General features: G+C 39.5%; 1 protein-coding gene across 3 annotated transcripts in view; it reads right to left on the minus strand.

Moving 5' to 3' along the window:
* rho-5 (rhomboid-5) overlaps positions 1–16,861 on the minus strand; it is a 42,708-nt gene that overhangs the window by 16,678 nt on the left and 9,169 nt on the right. For all 3 annotated transcript variants that reach the window (XM_073976987.1, XM_073976988.1, XM_073976986.1), the window contains exon 2: positions 5,502–10,110. In XM_073976987.1, coding sequence (XP_073833088.1) covers positions 5,502–10,097 — 4,596 coding nt within the window. In that variant the 5' untranslated portion in view covers positions 10,098–10,110. The remainder of the gene's footprint in view (positions 1–5,501; positions 10,111–16,861) is intronic.

Raw genomic sequence — 16,861 nt, forward strand, 5'->3', positions numbered from 1 at the left:
CCGAAATCGTAACGATATCTTAACGAAAGTTGTATGAAGTGGTTGACATAATTTCGGAACGAAATGTCGGAGCGAAATCGGATCGATTTCGGTCAGAATTCGCAACGAAATCGGAAGAAAATCCTTGGGAAATTCGGATGCGAATTTTTTCCTCCGAATTTTCGTACAGATTTCTGAACGATTTCGGAATAATGTCGTATGAAAATCTGAGGTACCTTCTGAACTTTTGTAAAGATTTCTGAACGATTTTGGAATAATTTCGTATGATTATCGAAGGAAAAAATTTTTCTCTGATGCCTCTCTTTTATTGATAAATTTTCTTTGTTATGTTTATAACCAACCATTTTGTTTTTCGACAACAAACTAAAATGTTGCTTGTTAGATATATACAAAAGGTGGTTGTTGTGCGAAGGGAAATTTGTTTCCGACATATCGATCCGAATTCGTAACGAAATCCGATATTTTCTCCGAAATCGGAACGAAATCTGAACGAATTCCCCTACGAAAAATCGTATAGAAATCGATACGAAATCTGAACGATTTTGCTTCCGAAATTGTTCCGATATGTCGGACATCCGACGGTTGGTTTGCTGGGTGGGTACCTGTAAACTTCATATGATCACTACGAGTATTTACTTCTAAACAAAAGTAAATCCACGTTTATTACATCTAAAGCATTTATTTTAGAGCGATAAATTACTTGAAATATGACAAGAAAAAAAGTATCAATCGGCTTTGCCGACAGAGATATACCCTCAGCCTATGTGAATTGAAACTTTCATTTACGGTCAGATCGAATGTATTTAGGGTCTATTCAGTATTTTGGATATTTGAACTTGACGACATGTGGAGTAGGATTAAAGTTCAAAAGTGTTGTAGAAGAGGTAGTTAAAAGAATGGACCGACATAGTCCATTATGGAAATTGATCTTATTTTGGGAGATCTTTTCGATAGATATCGCGCCCACTGCACTTAGACACAAATGTTGAATTTTTGTGGGCGAGGTACCCTAAGATACCTCCATTTTAGAAGTAAAACTATATTTGGACAAAATATTAGAAGATTTCAAGTTAGGACCAAATTTGTTCAACAGATATAGTGCATACCATTTGATCATTTCGAGGGTTATCGTGCTCTCCTGCCACAATATACGGTGACCATTTTTGGACACGGTCGTGACACTGTGCGTCGTCGTTTAAACCACGAGCTTTACGAACCGACCGACAACGATATAGTACAACGTGTCGAGTTACAACGATTGCGCTGGCTGGGCCATGTCAGCAGGACGTATGAATATGCCCCCGCCAGAAGGGCATTTGAATACGAAATACTCCGATGGAAAGACCATGTTAAACAAGTAAGAAAAGCGTTAAGTTCGGCCGGGCCGAACTTTGTATAGCCTCCACCACGAACTGTATTGAAGTGAATTCCAAAAATTCCGAAAATTGGGAGATATCGTTCTATGGGGTCTATATGAGGGCGTTGACCTATACCGACAAATTTCAGGTGGAAAGTTGTATACCCTTAACGAAAACTAACTACCAAATTTCAGTCATTTCGGTGCGGTATTGAGGTCACAACCTTCAAAATACCGAAAATCTGGAGGTACCGTTCTATGGGGGCTGTATGAAGACGCGGGCCTATACCGATAAATTTAAGGTTAGGATGTTGTATACCCTTAACGAAAACTAACTACCAAATTTCAGTCACTTCGGTGGGATATTGAGGTCACAAACTTCAAAATACCGAAAATCAAGAGGAACCGTTCTATGGGGGATATACTAAGACATGGACCTGTACCGACAAGTTTCTGGGAGAAAGTTTTATACCCCCAACGAAGACTAAATACCAAATATCAGCCATTTCTGGGGAATATTTAGGCCACAACTTTCAAAACAACGAAAATCGGGAGGTAATATATTTCCAAAAACAACTCCATATCTTAACTCTACCCAACAACAGTAACCCTAATAGAAAATTTCAGAATTCAAGCTATATTTCTACAACCATTATAGCATTTAGTACTTTTCGTATACTAAAGTCTTATTTCCTAAAACTACCTCCATATCTTAACCCTACAACAGCTTGTTTCCTATTGAATTTTAGAATAGCAGCTTTATAACTTTAAATTCAGTAGCATTTAGTTCTTTTCGTATACTTATGTTACGTATTTCTAAAATCACCTCCATATATCCTACACTCCAAAATTTAGGATTCTAACCATATCCGTACACCCAATACTAAATTAAATATCAATTAGTACATTTCGAATTCATTTTTGCCCTATTCCTATATCCAATATCATTTCAACAGTAATTTTAATTCAAGATTCCATTATTCCAGCTCTATCCGATCAAGCAAATCCATACTGTACCAAAATTAGTACCATTTAGCACTTTTCGTACACATGGGTGCACATTTCCAAAACCACTTCCTTATATCAACCCTACTTCCCAACTTTGATTCTCAATCCAAATTTCAAGCGTCTAGTTCTATACGTTCACATATCCAAATGGTACAAAATTTAGTACATTTCAGTAATTTCCGTACAGTTATAGTTAGAATTTCTAAAAAATGGTACATCTCTGCAACAAGTTATCAGTGACCCTTATTCCAAATTTTAGAATTTTATCTTTACCGGTTGGCCCAATACAAGTCACTCAAATGGTATACACAGAAAAAAATATTTCAAAAAAATTCGTGATATAGTTTTTTTGGTACTGTACAGGTACCTCACATAAGATGCATGTGCAGTTTCTTATATCCATCCGAAAGCCATTATTCTTTTTTTTCAAAAATATGTAAGATTTCCATGAGATGCAAAATCACTTTCCTATTTTCCCTACATTTCCCTTATTTGCTCTCATATTTCCTCTCTTTTTTGGTAAATGCTCTCAACTTGTTCTCTTTTTATTTCAATGGTCTCATCGTCTCACCATAACATTGACAATGTAGCAATTGCTACATATCGACAAATATCTAAAAAATAGTCAGAAAATTTCGGAAAAAAATCGGAAATCAGAGCCCTCGGAAAAAATTGTTAGCTGGGAACAAACCACAACACAACCTCCACCATCGTCTCACCAGCACATTGAGACTATATCAGCGTCGCCCAAGATATTACCATCAATAGCTGTGTCTTTTTACGTGATAATTTGTAATAAATATTACGAAATTTTACTGAATGTTATCTTTTTACACATATTTTGACAGAAGTATCATTGAAACCTTGCTCAAAGTTACTGATAGAAATTTGAAAACATTTAGTAAGTAAAAAGACACAGCCCAGCCAACAATTTTTGCCGATGGCTCTGATATCAGATTTTTTTCCGAGATTTCGTAACCTTTCTTTCCGATTATTTTCCGAGTGCTCTGCACAATCTCGGGAGGGAAATTTTGATTTGTTTTCTTTCCGATTAGTTTCCGAGTACTCTGCACATAATCTGAAAGAATTTTTGATCTGTGTATTTTTCTCGCGAGCAAAAATCCCGAACTCTGGATGAGAGTTGATTGTATACAAACAACGCCAGCGGCAAGGGAAATTTCTTTGCTTTGTTTGCATGCTGCACCTTGTTTTTTAGTTATTTCGCAGCAGTTAAGTGAGTAAGACGCAGCGGAACAAATTATTGTGTGTTTTAAAAGAAATTAAAATTGGAAGTTTGCATACACATTATGTAAAAAGCTGTTTATAATAACAAATATTGTTAATTCTATTTTAGATACGCCAAATAAAGAACAACATCGTGATGACACATGGAAACTTTATTAGGAAAAGTTGTGTTTTATAATTTTGCAAACACACAATATCAGCGGGCAGCAGCAATGAATACTACTAAATCCAACTTGTGAAGATGATGAAATAAAGAATAAAAAATTCGCATTAAACATCCGAAGATTTTCCGAAATATATATCACCGGAATTTTTTTCGATTTTCGGATAAAACCTATTCCATATATCGGATAAAATATCCGATAATCTTCCGATTTTTTTCCGAATATCGGATCAAACATCCGATAATCTTCCGATTTTTTTTCCGAATATCGGATCAAACATCCGATAATCTTCCGATTTTTTCCGAATATCGGATCAAACATCCGATAATCTTCCGATTTTTTTCCGAATATCGGATCAAACATCCGATAATTTTCCGATTTTTTTCCGAATATCGGATCAAACATCCGATAATCTTCCGAATTTTTTCCGATTTTCGAATGTTCCTTCCGAGTTTTTTCCGAAATTGTGCAGATAATCGAAAATTCCCTTAAAATTTCCCTTTTTTTCATTCGAGTTTTTTTACGAATTCGTTCAGAATTCGGAAAGAAACTCTAATATTCCTTCCGATTATTTTCCGATAAAACTTTCCGAATTCGTGGGCACCTTCACACAATTTTGTTCCGATTTCTGAACGAATTCGACATCAGAATCGCATACTTGTGCAAAGTTTCGTTCCGAATTCGGAAAAAAATCGGAAAAAATTGTTAGCTGGGAGCTAATGTTTTAGTATGTGTGTATGTATGGGTGAAGAAAACAACAACCACATGATACTTATTATTTGTTTTTGTTCACGTACACTGTAAGTGAGAGAAATAACCAAATTCGCGACGCGTCGCAACAACTGATAAACCAAACAACTACAGTACGTTTGGTGTTCAAAAAACAGAGTAATTGGCTGTACTATATAGTTCGCATCTACAATTTTTCATTTTTTTTAATATAAATGCAATATGTAATAACTCAATCTAGTGCTGAGAGACTCAACATGTATGTACATATGGTTCATATTTTGTCTTGCTTTGCTCACAAGACGATACCAGCTACAGCGAAAATCATTAGAAGAAACGGTAAATTAAAATAATACAAAATAAAAACAATAATAAAAAGCAGCAGAGAAGTCTCCCCTGTCCCGCCTGGGATGTTTGTGGAACAATTATATATAAATTTGTCTCTGGTTTGGTTGGTGGTTGTTAGTCAATAAAAAAAAAACAACTTGCCAAAATTGTTTTTTCTAATCTCTCAGAAGAAAGCATTTTTTTTTGCTTTATGAAAGGCGTTCATGAAATGCAGAATTTTGAACTTTGACAAGACTTTATGAACACTATTCCTAAATTGCAGTAATATTCTTTTCTGTGTAGTTTCTAGTATATTTTAGTACATCAAGTTCGAAGAAGGCAATTTCGGTATCTCCCTCACAAAAATTTAAAATTTTCATTGAAATACAGTTCACGTTTGAACTCGGTTTGAATTTTTTACTGAAAGTAGTCATTGTGACCATGAGCAGTAGGGTTGAGAAGGTTAATCTTCGTTTCAAGACCGCATTATATCTAAAATTTTCGTAAAACATTCGTCTATACTTAAAGCTTAAATGGTATCAAAGAACGGTACCTCTTAAAATTTTGAAAATTTGGAAAATGTAACAGTTAAGAGCAGCACCAAGGCCCACCATGAGACAATACAAAGAAATTTAAATAAAAGTCATCATCATCATGTAACTGCTACTTACCGTTGGAAACAGTCCCCTCACTGAACAGTCCGCCTGTGAACTTTGTACACAACCCGAATCGTCATTTCTTATACAACACGCCGTCTCTCGTTCCTGACGTCGGGTTTTCATCATTACATCTATTATTTTTACATCACGCCTCATACACGTGGCAAACTTGGCACCCATATGCACCAAGTCCTGATTACGCGGTCCTATCCATATGTTACGCTGTTCGGTGTGTTGTACCGTCTGCAGGCTCAAACTGGTAACCAATACTTGGCCCGTCCGCTGCTCGACACCAAAACCAATTGGACCAATACCATAGCACAGTAACGACAGAAATAATACAATAATTTGTACGGTGTTAATCCAATAGGTGAAAAAGGGCCGATGATCGGTGCGATCGTCGAGGTCATTAACACAGAATAGTTTAATTTTTTGTGACATGGGACGGCGTGAATTCTCCAATACGCCGTCGAGTATTTGTGATGAAATGCGATTGGCCCGAATGCCGGGTATTTGTTGTTGTTGCTGCTGCTGTTGTTGTTGTTGGGCCTGTTGGGGAGAATTTTCTTGATCCTGTATTGAGGAGCCATGTAAAACCACAGCCTGTTGTAGATTGGCCGATTCGTTGTGATTAACGCTGTTGTTGGTGGTACGCCATCCCTGTTGGTTGGTGTTGAACATTTGGCGATCAATGTTGACAGCGGCGGCAGCGCCACCCGAGATGGCTGGATTACGGTTGGCTGATGTGGGATTATTGGCCGGTGTGCCTGCAGCACCCGATGTGGAAGAGCCATTGTTGGTGGTGTTATTGGCATCCATGCCAGATGGTGAATCAAAGAAGACCTCATCGTTGAGGGCAGCCACACCTTCATAGATTTCATTGTTCGAGGCGGAACCATCCAAATTCTGGGGATTCTGTACATGAGCGGGTGCAAAGCTGCGTGACCATTGACGACGTTGCCGGAAATCCATTTGTCGCTTGTTGAGGGCATTCACCAAATAGCTACAGCCTGAAACCAGCATAGACATGACAGATGGTTTGCGCTCCACATGGTCACCTGGTCGAAAGTCTATGTTGTAGTATGGGTGATGGAAGTGATCACGCTGATGGTTGCGTCGTCTCAAGGCGCCTCCACTGCTGCCGGAGCCAACACTGTCGTTGCCATTGCTGTCATCATCATCGGCAGTATCTTGTACAGGCAGTATGTCCGGACGTTCGGAGGCATGATGATGATTGTGATGGCTGTGCGAGTGGTTGTGATGATGATGATGCTGCTGTTGTTGTTGCTGCGACTGCTGCTGCTGGTGATAGTGATTGTGTGAATGTTGGGCGCCATTATTGAAACCAGAACAATTTTGATGTGAGCCATTCACCCCACCCGCCGTCCCATTGTTTTCCAGCGAACAACCTTCAGGTAATTCGGCGGTTTCAGTTTTCAGCGAACCAAAACGTCGTATGGCCAAACGTCGCTGTCTACCCTGCCACAAGGCAAAGTCTTCAGCCTCTGTGGAAATTTCCAGGCCAAAGAAGCGCATAACCTCACGTCGCATGTATTCGGTAAAGCGTTTTTTACACGAGTAACGTGGTTGCGGTTGCTGCTGATTTATTGTGCTGAGAGCGGCTGATGAGGGCTGTTGTGTGGGCTGTGAAGCTGGCTGAATTTGTAGCTGGGGTTGCACCATCTGCTGCTGTTGTTGTTGCTGCTGCTGTTGTGGTTGGGCCACCACCTGGGGTTGTTGGTATGGACGCATGGTCGAGGGTACCATATAGTGGGGCTCCATACCGCTGGAGGCCTGCACCTGCTGAGGAGATGTCTGCAACTGTTGTTGCTGCTGCTGTTGTTGCTGTAGCTGAAGTTGATGCTGCTGTTGAAATTGTTGCTGCTGCTGATTTTGATATTCCGCCTGCATGATCTGCTGAGCCTGCTGCTGTTGCTGCTGCTGCGTCATTTGATTACTACTCGCCTTAAGTTGACTGTACATTGTTTGCTCATTGACCATATCCTGCTTCTTTTGGGAGCTGAGCATACGACTGCCAAGGACCTGCTGTTGCTGCTGTGAAGTCATGCCACCTGCGGCAGCATTAGGCGGCGTTAGAGGTGTTAAGTGGTTCATTTCATTGTTGGTAGTACTGTTGGCGGTGGTGGGTGTTAATGCTGTCATGCTCAGGGTGGCCAGTTGTTGTTCCAAGTAACGTTGATTGCTGGCACTAGCGCTACCGTTGGCAGAACTAGCTCCCGCCAATGGTGTTGCTGGCATCATTTGAGGTACTGGACTTATGGGTCCAGTTGTTTGTGTGGTCTGATGAACACCTGTGGTGCGTCGTACTGTCTTACAATGCAAACATGTGGCCGCCGAGGAGGTTGTTGAACCCGATCCTGCGCCGCCTGAACTTAATACCAAACCTGTATTATTGGCTGAGGATGTACTGCCCGTATCATCTTTCCTTAAGCCATTTGTATTACAAAGGCCCACAGACCCCACTGCTGACGCAAGAGAATTCATATCACTGACATTTTGGCTTGTGGCACTTATCGTAGAAGACATATCTTGCAGATCGTTCATCATGGAACACATTCCAGTGCCGCTGGCCATGCTACGCTGATTACTGCCATATACCGGTGGCGGTAGTTGAGATCGTGACACGGTACTGGTTATATTCAGACTACTTTGGGGAGAACTTACACAGCCCACGGCCGTAATGGTGGCCACCATGTGGGGTTGGTTCACCACACTGCACTGGGTGGTCATCATGCTAAAGGTCTTGCTGTAAGAATGGGCTGCCGCCGCCATTATACTTTGGGCACCCTCAACCCCATTTATCAAATGATGGACCACTGGAGAATCTTTGCCGGAGATTTTGTTACTTGCTCCCAGCGTTGCTGCCGTGGGTGGTCCATATTGACTACTGCGTATGCGTGGTGATGAAGCGTAGTGTTCCTTTGTTTGATTTAGACTGGAGAGAGGTTGCAAGTCACCTACCCCTCCTCCTGCTGCGGCTATTTGTTGCTCCGATGAACAACATTTTAAATTTCGATTGCGATATGGCAGTGTACTGGGTGAAGACGAGGATTGAGGTCCACATTTCGTTGTGGTTACAGCCGTTGGACCTGGATATTGTTGTAAGACCTGTGACGCCTGATGTTGATGCTGTTGTTGCTGATGCTGCTGCTGCTGCTGTTGTTGCTGCTGTTGATGTGAGGACGCCTGTGGTTTACTGTAGTGGGTGTGGGAATGATGATCGGCCATGTATAGCTCATGGGGTGGTGGTGGGGTGGGTACATAACGTTTGACAGGCGTATGGGCCGTTGATGACAAATAACTATAAGTGTCACTCGGCACCAGGGATGTTGGACAATTCTTCAAATAGTGACTAGACGAGTTGCTCATAAAGCGACCCGTTTGGGTTGGCACCGCTGTGGCAGCCACCGCAGCAGCTGCTGTTGAATTTGCTGAGGGTGAGGAATTGGAGCTTGAATTCACAATATCCCGATAACGATGATGCTCCGAATTCAAGCGATATCTACTTGTGTTGGGTGAAGCAGAACGCTGTATGCTCTGCATGCCATTTCCTCCTCCTGCCCCACCGCCATATTTCAAGCCATGATGACTAACCCTTTGTAGGGATGCATTCATTGGTCCACAAGTGACACCTGTCGCCGATGAACAGCTACCCAAACCCCCGGTGGATATCGAAGAATTTGAGGTGGAAGATGACAACGTTTGTTGGTGGTGGTGGTGATGATGATGATGCTGCTGCTGGGGTGGCAAATGATCCACATCCACACCATCTGTGTGACCAGTCGGTGGTGAGACCACACAGTTGCCATCAATAAAACGATCACTGTTGGGCGCCGGTGAGGGTGGTGGCAGACTACACGCCAATGAGTCATCATATCTTTCTATGGGTTGCAGACTCAGTTTAACATGTGGTGGTGGCTGTTGCACTTGGTGCTGCTGCGACTGCGACGACTGATGATGCGTATGCGAGTGATGAAGGTACAATTCATTGGGATGAGGACTAAAGTGTCCCGGTGATATTTCAGTACCGCAATCCGTTGTTATGTCCGAACTGCATTGTAATGTGTTGCCCATCAATTGTTGTTGATAGCTCAAAGAAGATTTTCTCCTCAATGTTGTGTTGCTACCCACACAACTGGCAGCGGCAGCAGCAGCGGAAGATGAAGAACCACCAATGTTGCCACTACTACCGGCACTGCTCAACGACAACTGTGTCATGTGTGGTGGTAAGACATTGCTGCTGCTGCCACGGCGATTCATGACCGATGACAAATGTTGGTGTTGATGTTGGTGGTGTTGTTGTTGCTGCTGTTGGCTGTGATGATGATGCGTTGACTGTTGCTGTTGCAACTGCATTTGCATCTGTGAATGTTGCTGCTGCTGTTGTTGTTGTTGATGGTGCTGATGATGTTGATGCATATGCTGATGATGCATCTGTTGTTGTTGTTGCAGCTGTTGTTGGCCATTGTTGTGAGAATGCCCATGACCATGTGATGATGTATGCATTTGATTGTGATGATGATCCGTTTCACAGCTACCAATATTCGAGCACAATTGATTGGCTTTTGGCGAAAGCATATTCTGCATGGTCGTTAATATTCTGAAAGGAGAGAGAGAAGGGATGAAGGGAAAATGTTAGTAAGAAATATTTTACAAATTATTATGTGAACCCATTTTCATTAACTTTTAATTTTTTGAAATACATCTGAAACTAACGCTGAGAACCCAGAAGCCATAACTGTGTGAGATTTTGTTGGTATAATCAAATTTATTTGTATGCGTGTGTGTGGAATTATCAGTAAATTTATCAAGTTCAGTCGATAATTTCAATGGATTCTGAGTAAAATAAAACTAAATGCTGATGCAGATGGGTGTTGATGGGTAATTTTATGACTTTAAACTTTGTACGCCAGATGCCATATCAAATTGAAATAATTTATATAAAATATATTTTTATAATATAAAGGAACCGTTTATCATTGCTTACTCTATCGTTGATTCAATGAACTGACAGCATTTACATTTTGTTAACTGTTAATTTGCCACTATGCATTTGTATATTCTCATTGCTGTGTAAATTTGTTATGACTAATAAAAAATTCACATCAATTTGGAATTTCCTCCTACGCACACCAATTTCAATGAATCGCGTATTAAAAGGTTCTCGACCGTCTCTTGCAATTAGAATTTCCCAGAAACAAAATATTCATAAATGGTGAAGATTAAAAAGAAAGACTTTAGTGGCGAAGATGCAAAATAAATACCAGCTACCAATATAATAATATTTAGTATAATAATTACAATAATTAGAAAGTGCCAGTCGGTAGGAATACTACCTATCTTCATATCAAAATAAAAAAATTTGAATCAAGCATTAGACCACAATTATGGATCTATCAAAAACAAAATGTTCGCTTGGTTTCCAAGAGCTTTTGGGGAACTAATTCGAGAAGAAAGAAACAATATACATACGTCTCACAGTGGTTCAGAATAGTTTTTCCTGGTCAAAATTCTGTAACTTTTGAACGGACAAAGATTTCGCCATATAACATAATAAGCTTTCCGGTGCATTCGAATTCGGTCTAGCAATTGCAGAGGACTTTAAGGTCAAAGTTAAAAAGTTATTTAAAAAAGTCAAACACCACTAAACAATAGAACAAATTAATCAATTTATTTGGAAAAACATTTTTTAAAAATTTATTCAATATTTTTTTAAATTTAAATTTTTTCAAAATTAAAAAAGCACCTTGGGTTTTTGTGAAACTCACATAACTCTTATATATACTCATATACTAAATTTTAAAACAACAACAATGGGATTGAGCCAAACTATTTTGAAAAAACAAAATTTAAAAAAGTTTTGGTTACAAAATTATGGTTTCGAGTTCATAGAATTGGCCGAGGTGTGCAAAATTTATTGCTGTTTTTATTCTAATATAAAGAAAAAATATTTAAAAATGTCTTATTATGCATAAATGGACAGCATTCCATATTTATACGTAGACGTGACATCGGCAAATGACCAAAAAAAAAGTCTTGGAGTAAATGCTCTGGGGCAGGAGTCTGTACTAAGCTTAAAATAAAACAAGTAAAAAAGTATCAGTCGGCTTTGCCGACAGAGATATATACCCTCAACCTGTGTGGATAGAAATACTTTTTTCCAAAAAAAAAAAAAACTTATGTATTTAGGGGGGTTTTCAAAATGTTGGGTGTATGTACCGACAAAAGTATGGATAGGATTTAAGCTCAAAAATTTGCGGGGATATCGATAGATGGGGCTTTTTTATCACACTAGCTTGCGAAAACATAATATAGCTATATTCGGTTCGAGCCTTCCAGGTACTACATATGGTGCCATAGGGGGTTTTTACAACTTTCGGGCTCTTTTCTCAAGAAGTATGGCTTGCCAGTGATGAAGATTATACCGTTATACGGGGGGCAGTGGATGCAAGTTGCTACAACAAAAATCAAAGCGATTCTTGAACAGGCCTTAAACTGAACTTTACCGAAATTTTCTGTGTAACCAAAGGAGTGGACCGACTGAGTCTCGACATTGTCTGTGAACTATAAGTATTTATACCAAAATTCATCTGACAATGCCAACTCCTTTTATATTTGGCCACCGTTTATTTGAACTCGGGACATAGTGCAGCGTTTTTTTGAGGTTATGCGTCATTATCTCGGGAACTATGGACTTGGCCTCGAAAAAAATTACAATGACGCAATGGGGGCCGCACGAACATCCTGTTACAAAAAAATTCATAACGATTCGGGAGGTGTCACTAAACTGCACTTATTTCAAATTTTGTGTGGGAGGTACCTGAAGGAGTGGACCGATATAATCCATATTCGAACCTAATGTATGCCTAGAGGTAGTATTATCATATGCAAAGTTTGGTTCAATTCGGTTACTCCCTTCGAGAGTTACAAGTTTTGCGACAATTTTTGACCATTTGTGGGGGAGGTACCTGAAGGAGTGGACCTATATGGCAAATCTTCGAACTTAAATCAAACCTGAACAAAATATTTCGATACCCAAAATTTGAACCGAATCGATTGATTAATCGACTCCAAATTGTCTGAAACACATTTCGTCCAAACATACTTGGGGTCTAAAACCATTATTTCGAGGAGGCACATTTTGCCCGTATAAAAGTGTTTATACCCTCGTTAGCATAAATGCTGAGGGTATAAGAAGTAGGTAAAGGTTATAGTCGGACGGGGCCGACCATGTGATACCCTACAACACTGCTCCTGGGAATTAGATTTCAGTAAATTAAAATTCCTTTATGAACAAATAAGCTTATTGTAAGAAATAACTTTTTCGATTCTGCCACTTTATCACATTAAGCTTGGGACCTACAGTCTATCGCCGAGTCCGAACGGCGTGTCCTAATACACCACTTTTAGAGAAGTATGACATGGCTGAAATACTCAGAAAATGTCGCCAACATTACTGAGATGTATTTTTTTCTTCATTCTATTCTTCAAAAATCAAAAAAAAGTAAAATTTCCGTGGGATATTTTCCTAGGCCAGGCCACATGAAATTTTCAACGGTGACAAAATACCCTCAGTAATTATGGTGAAATTTTCTGAGTATTTCAGCCATGAAAAACTTCTCTACACGCGGTATCTTAGGACACGTCGTTCGGACTCGGTGATGAACGGTAGGTCCCTTTTCATTGAGCTAGTATGAACAGGGGTGCACTCATTCATATGAGAGAAGCCTCCCTCCCATGGTAGAACAAATATAAGGTAAAGTTAATACTACAACAAATACAACTCGAACAACAACCACAAAGGAATTTGTTTTTGTTTGTAACGTTACTGCCAGTTGTATTTGTAAACAAAACAGGAAATGTCTATAAATTATTGGAATTTAAAAAACTAATAATTTTTCACATTTGGTTGAATATTTTGGAAAACGTGAATGAAAATTCGTTACATTTTCAATTTTTATGTTTCCACATCATTCCACTAAATGCATAAATTCTCGCAGAAAGTACAATTCTTGCAGAAAAGTTTGGGGTCGCTGGAAATTCATAGAAAAAGGAGAAGCTGTTTCATTGTTTTGTTTTAGAAATCAAAGAAGCACATGTTTATTAGGGCTTTATTTTTTTTTTTTAAATTTTAACAAAATACCTCACATATTAACAAACGTTGTATCGCCTCTACAAGCGGTGATTTACTGCGCGGCTTATCGTTCGAACTTGGAGGAGGTTACATATCATTGATATGAAGAAGTCTTTCTGGGAAATGGTTTTTTTCCGAATGATATATTTTTTTCTCAAAAAATATATGTCCCTAATGTACATCGAAATAGAAATAAATGTATAAAATGTCATATGAAATTTGACACTAACACTACAACCCAGTTCAGTCAGCTGGGTATTGCTGCTACCTTTTCTTGTTCTACCATGCCTCCCTCCCTTATTATAAATTTCTAATAAAAGTTCCAAAATTGGAAAATTTAAATTGGTAGCCCCTTCTGATACATCTATAAATTTTCTTTCCTTTTTGGAATACACCTAATATAAATAAACATATAAGCCGCTGTAAATATATCCAATTGCAATGCAATTTGCCATATCTGACCGTGAAATTTTCGACAGACGGACACTGCTCCATTTTTATTGAACACTACAAATGCTATATACAAATTTTCAAAGGGAACATTGTGAGTTTATTGAAGATCTTTCGTCCAAAAAAAGTGCACTTGTACCATACATATGATTTTAAATGCACGCGATATTGTGCTTTTTAGGTTATTTTGAAAATAGTTCATTGTGGATATATATTGTGATATCAATAAATAAATAATAGTAATAATAAATAATAATAATAATGAGTAGAAATTCAAATTATTTGCATGCAAACAAATTTATGACTCCCAAAAGTATTCATATTTAATTATACGCCAGGAGGTGCCTTCTCCAAAATTAATATTTCAACAAGTAAAAAAGAGTCATGGCGGTACTCGAAGGAGTTTACCGATTGAGTCCATATTGGAACCTCATCTAAGTCTGGTAGAAATTTCATAATGTGCAAAGTATGGACCAAATCGGTTACTCCATTCAAGAGTTATCGTACGCTCAAATTTTCCGAACATTTTCGACCTTTGGTGGGGGAGGTAGCGGAAGGAGTGGACCGATATAATCCATCTTCGAACTTGAGCTAAGTTTGGACAAAATATTACGAAAGCCATATTTTGGACCGAGTCGGCAGATCTGTTCGAGAGTTATCTTGCGCTCCAACCACGGCACACGGTGTCATAGGGATTTCTTGTACCTTTCAGGCTATTTTCTCAGAAAGTATGGACTTGTCCCTAACGAAACTTACAACGTCGTATAGAGGAAAGCAAAAATCAATGCGATTCGAGACCAGGTCATAAACTGAACTTTTCCGAAATTTTGTGTTTGGGGGTACCCAAAGAAGTGGACTGTTTGAGTCCATATTGGAACCTCATCTATGTTTGGTAGAAATTCCACGATGTGCAAAGTATGGACCAAATCGGTTATTCCCTTCAAGAGTTATGGTGCGCACAAATTTTCCGAACATTTTCGAACTTTTGTGGGGGAGGTACTGGAAGGAGTGGACCGATATGACCCATCTTCGAAATTAAACTAAGTTTGGACAAAATATTAGGAAATCCAAATTTTGGACCGAATCGATTGATCCTTTCGAGAGTTATCGTGGGCATGGCTAAATCAACTCCGAATTGTCTGAAACGGATTTCGTTCAAACATACTTGTGGTTTAAAACCATTATTTCGAATATGGCTGGTATGATCATCTCAGATCCCTGTCTCTTTGTTATATACACCTTAGGTATTAGCCCCATTACACTAGGGTCTTTAGTATCGTGTGAATATGAGTGCAAGATATTATTCTCATATTCCTGGACCCATAAAAGCTATTTATCCGAACCCCGTTACGGTCATGCACCCCCTGGACACACATAGGAGACTTCACAATGTTTGATTGTATACATAATCATTCTCACCGTTAAAATCTTCGTTCATATTCTTTTCCAAAATCATCTTTCGTGGGATGAAAGATACCAAGGAACAGTCCTGACCTGATTTAACATGGCAAAGCCCAGGATTTATCTTGATCCCTCTCTCATCTCAAGTGGACACTGACCTCCCCGTGGTGTCACTTGGGGAACTGTGGTAGTGAGCTAACATGTGCCGCTCGTTCACCCATAATAACGTTGAAAAATTGGGTTTGGCCGTTGGGTTAGTAACCCTGCCCTAGGAAAAAGCAGCCCCTCTAAAGTTGATGACGTTTTAAGGACCATGATCTGCACCTAGAATGTTCGCACACTTTATAAATAAGGTGTAGTTTAAGCGCTGGCAGATGTACTTGAAAAGTACAAGGCTGATATAGCTGGTTGCGGTTAGTAGTTAATCGGAGGTTAAAACATCTGGTTTCCAGCTTCACCCTAGTGAATGAACGACTTGCTACAATTCTTCAACATCAGCTTTATTTGCGCTCATGCTCTCACTGAAGACAATGACGAACAGATCAAAGATATATTTTACGAGCGCTTAGAAGAAACTTATGACCGTTACCCTGTCCATGAAATTAATATTATTCTAAGCGGTTTTAATGCCAAAATTGGAAAGGAGAATATCTTTGGCCCAACAGACGGAAAATACAGCCTCCACAGTGAAGCATCTGACTATGGAATGATGCTGATAGACTTCACGGCGGCAAAAACCATTGTAGTTAGCAGTACCAGATTTAAGCATCTCGATATTCATAAGGGCGTCTGGCTGTCTCCAGATCAAAGAACAATAAATCAAATTGATCACGTTGTGATAGATGGAAGACATTCATCGAACGTGTTGGGCGTACGATCGTTCCGAGGAGCAAACATAGACTCGAACCACTACCTTGTTGCAGCAAAGGTACGTACCCATCTAAACGTTGCAAATAAAGTACGAACAGACTCAACACGGAAGTTGGACATCGGTAAGCTGCAAACACAACATATAGCCACAGCATATTTCACTCAACTGGCCCAATTGATTAATGAAAGCACTCCTCGTCCCGATAACATATCAGCGCAATGGCAAAATATTGCCCACTTCATACAAACAGCCGCAAAATCCATTCTTGGATACCAGAGACCTCCACCAAGGAACCCATCATTCGCAACGCGAGAGAGGTATAGGGAGAAAAGGAGAGAGGAGAAACGTCTTTTCCACAGGAAAAAGAGATAAATGGAAAAGAAAGAAGTCGTAAAATTCTACCAAAGAGTGAAGCAAACTGATGGCTTTGGTACAGATACATCCTCCTGTAGAGACCAGCAAGGTAATTTGTTAACTGATACAGATAGTGTACTC

The sequence above is a fragment of the Musca autumnalis genome, unplaced genomic scaffold (assembly GCF_047663935.1).
Source record: "Musca autumnalis isolate F117 unplaced genomic scaffold, ASM4766393v1 scaffold_3, whole genome shotgun sequence".
Lineage (NCBI taxonomy): Eukaryota > Metazoa > Arthropoda > Insecta > Diptera > Muscidae > Musca > Musca autumnalis.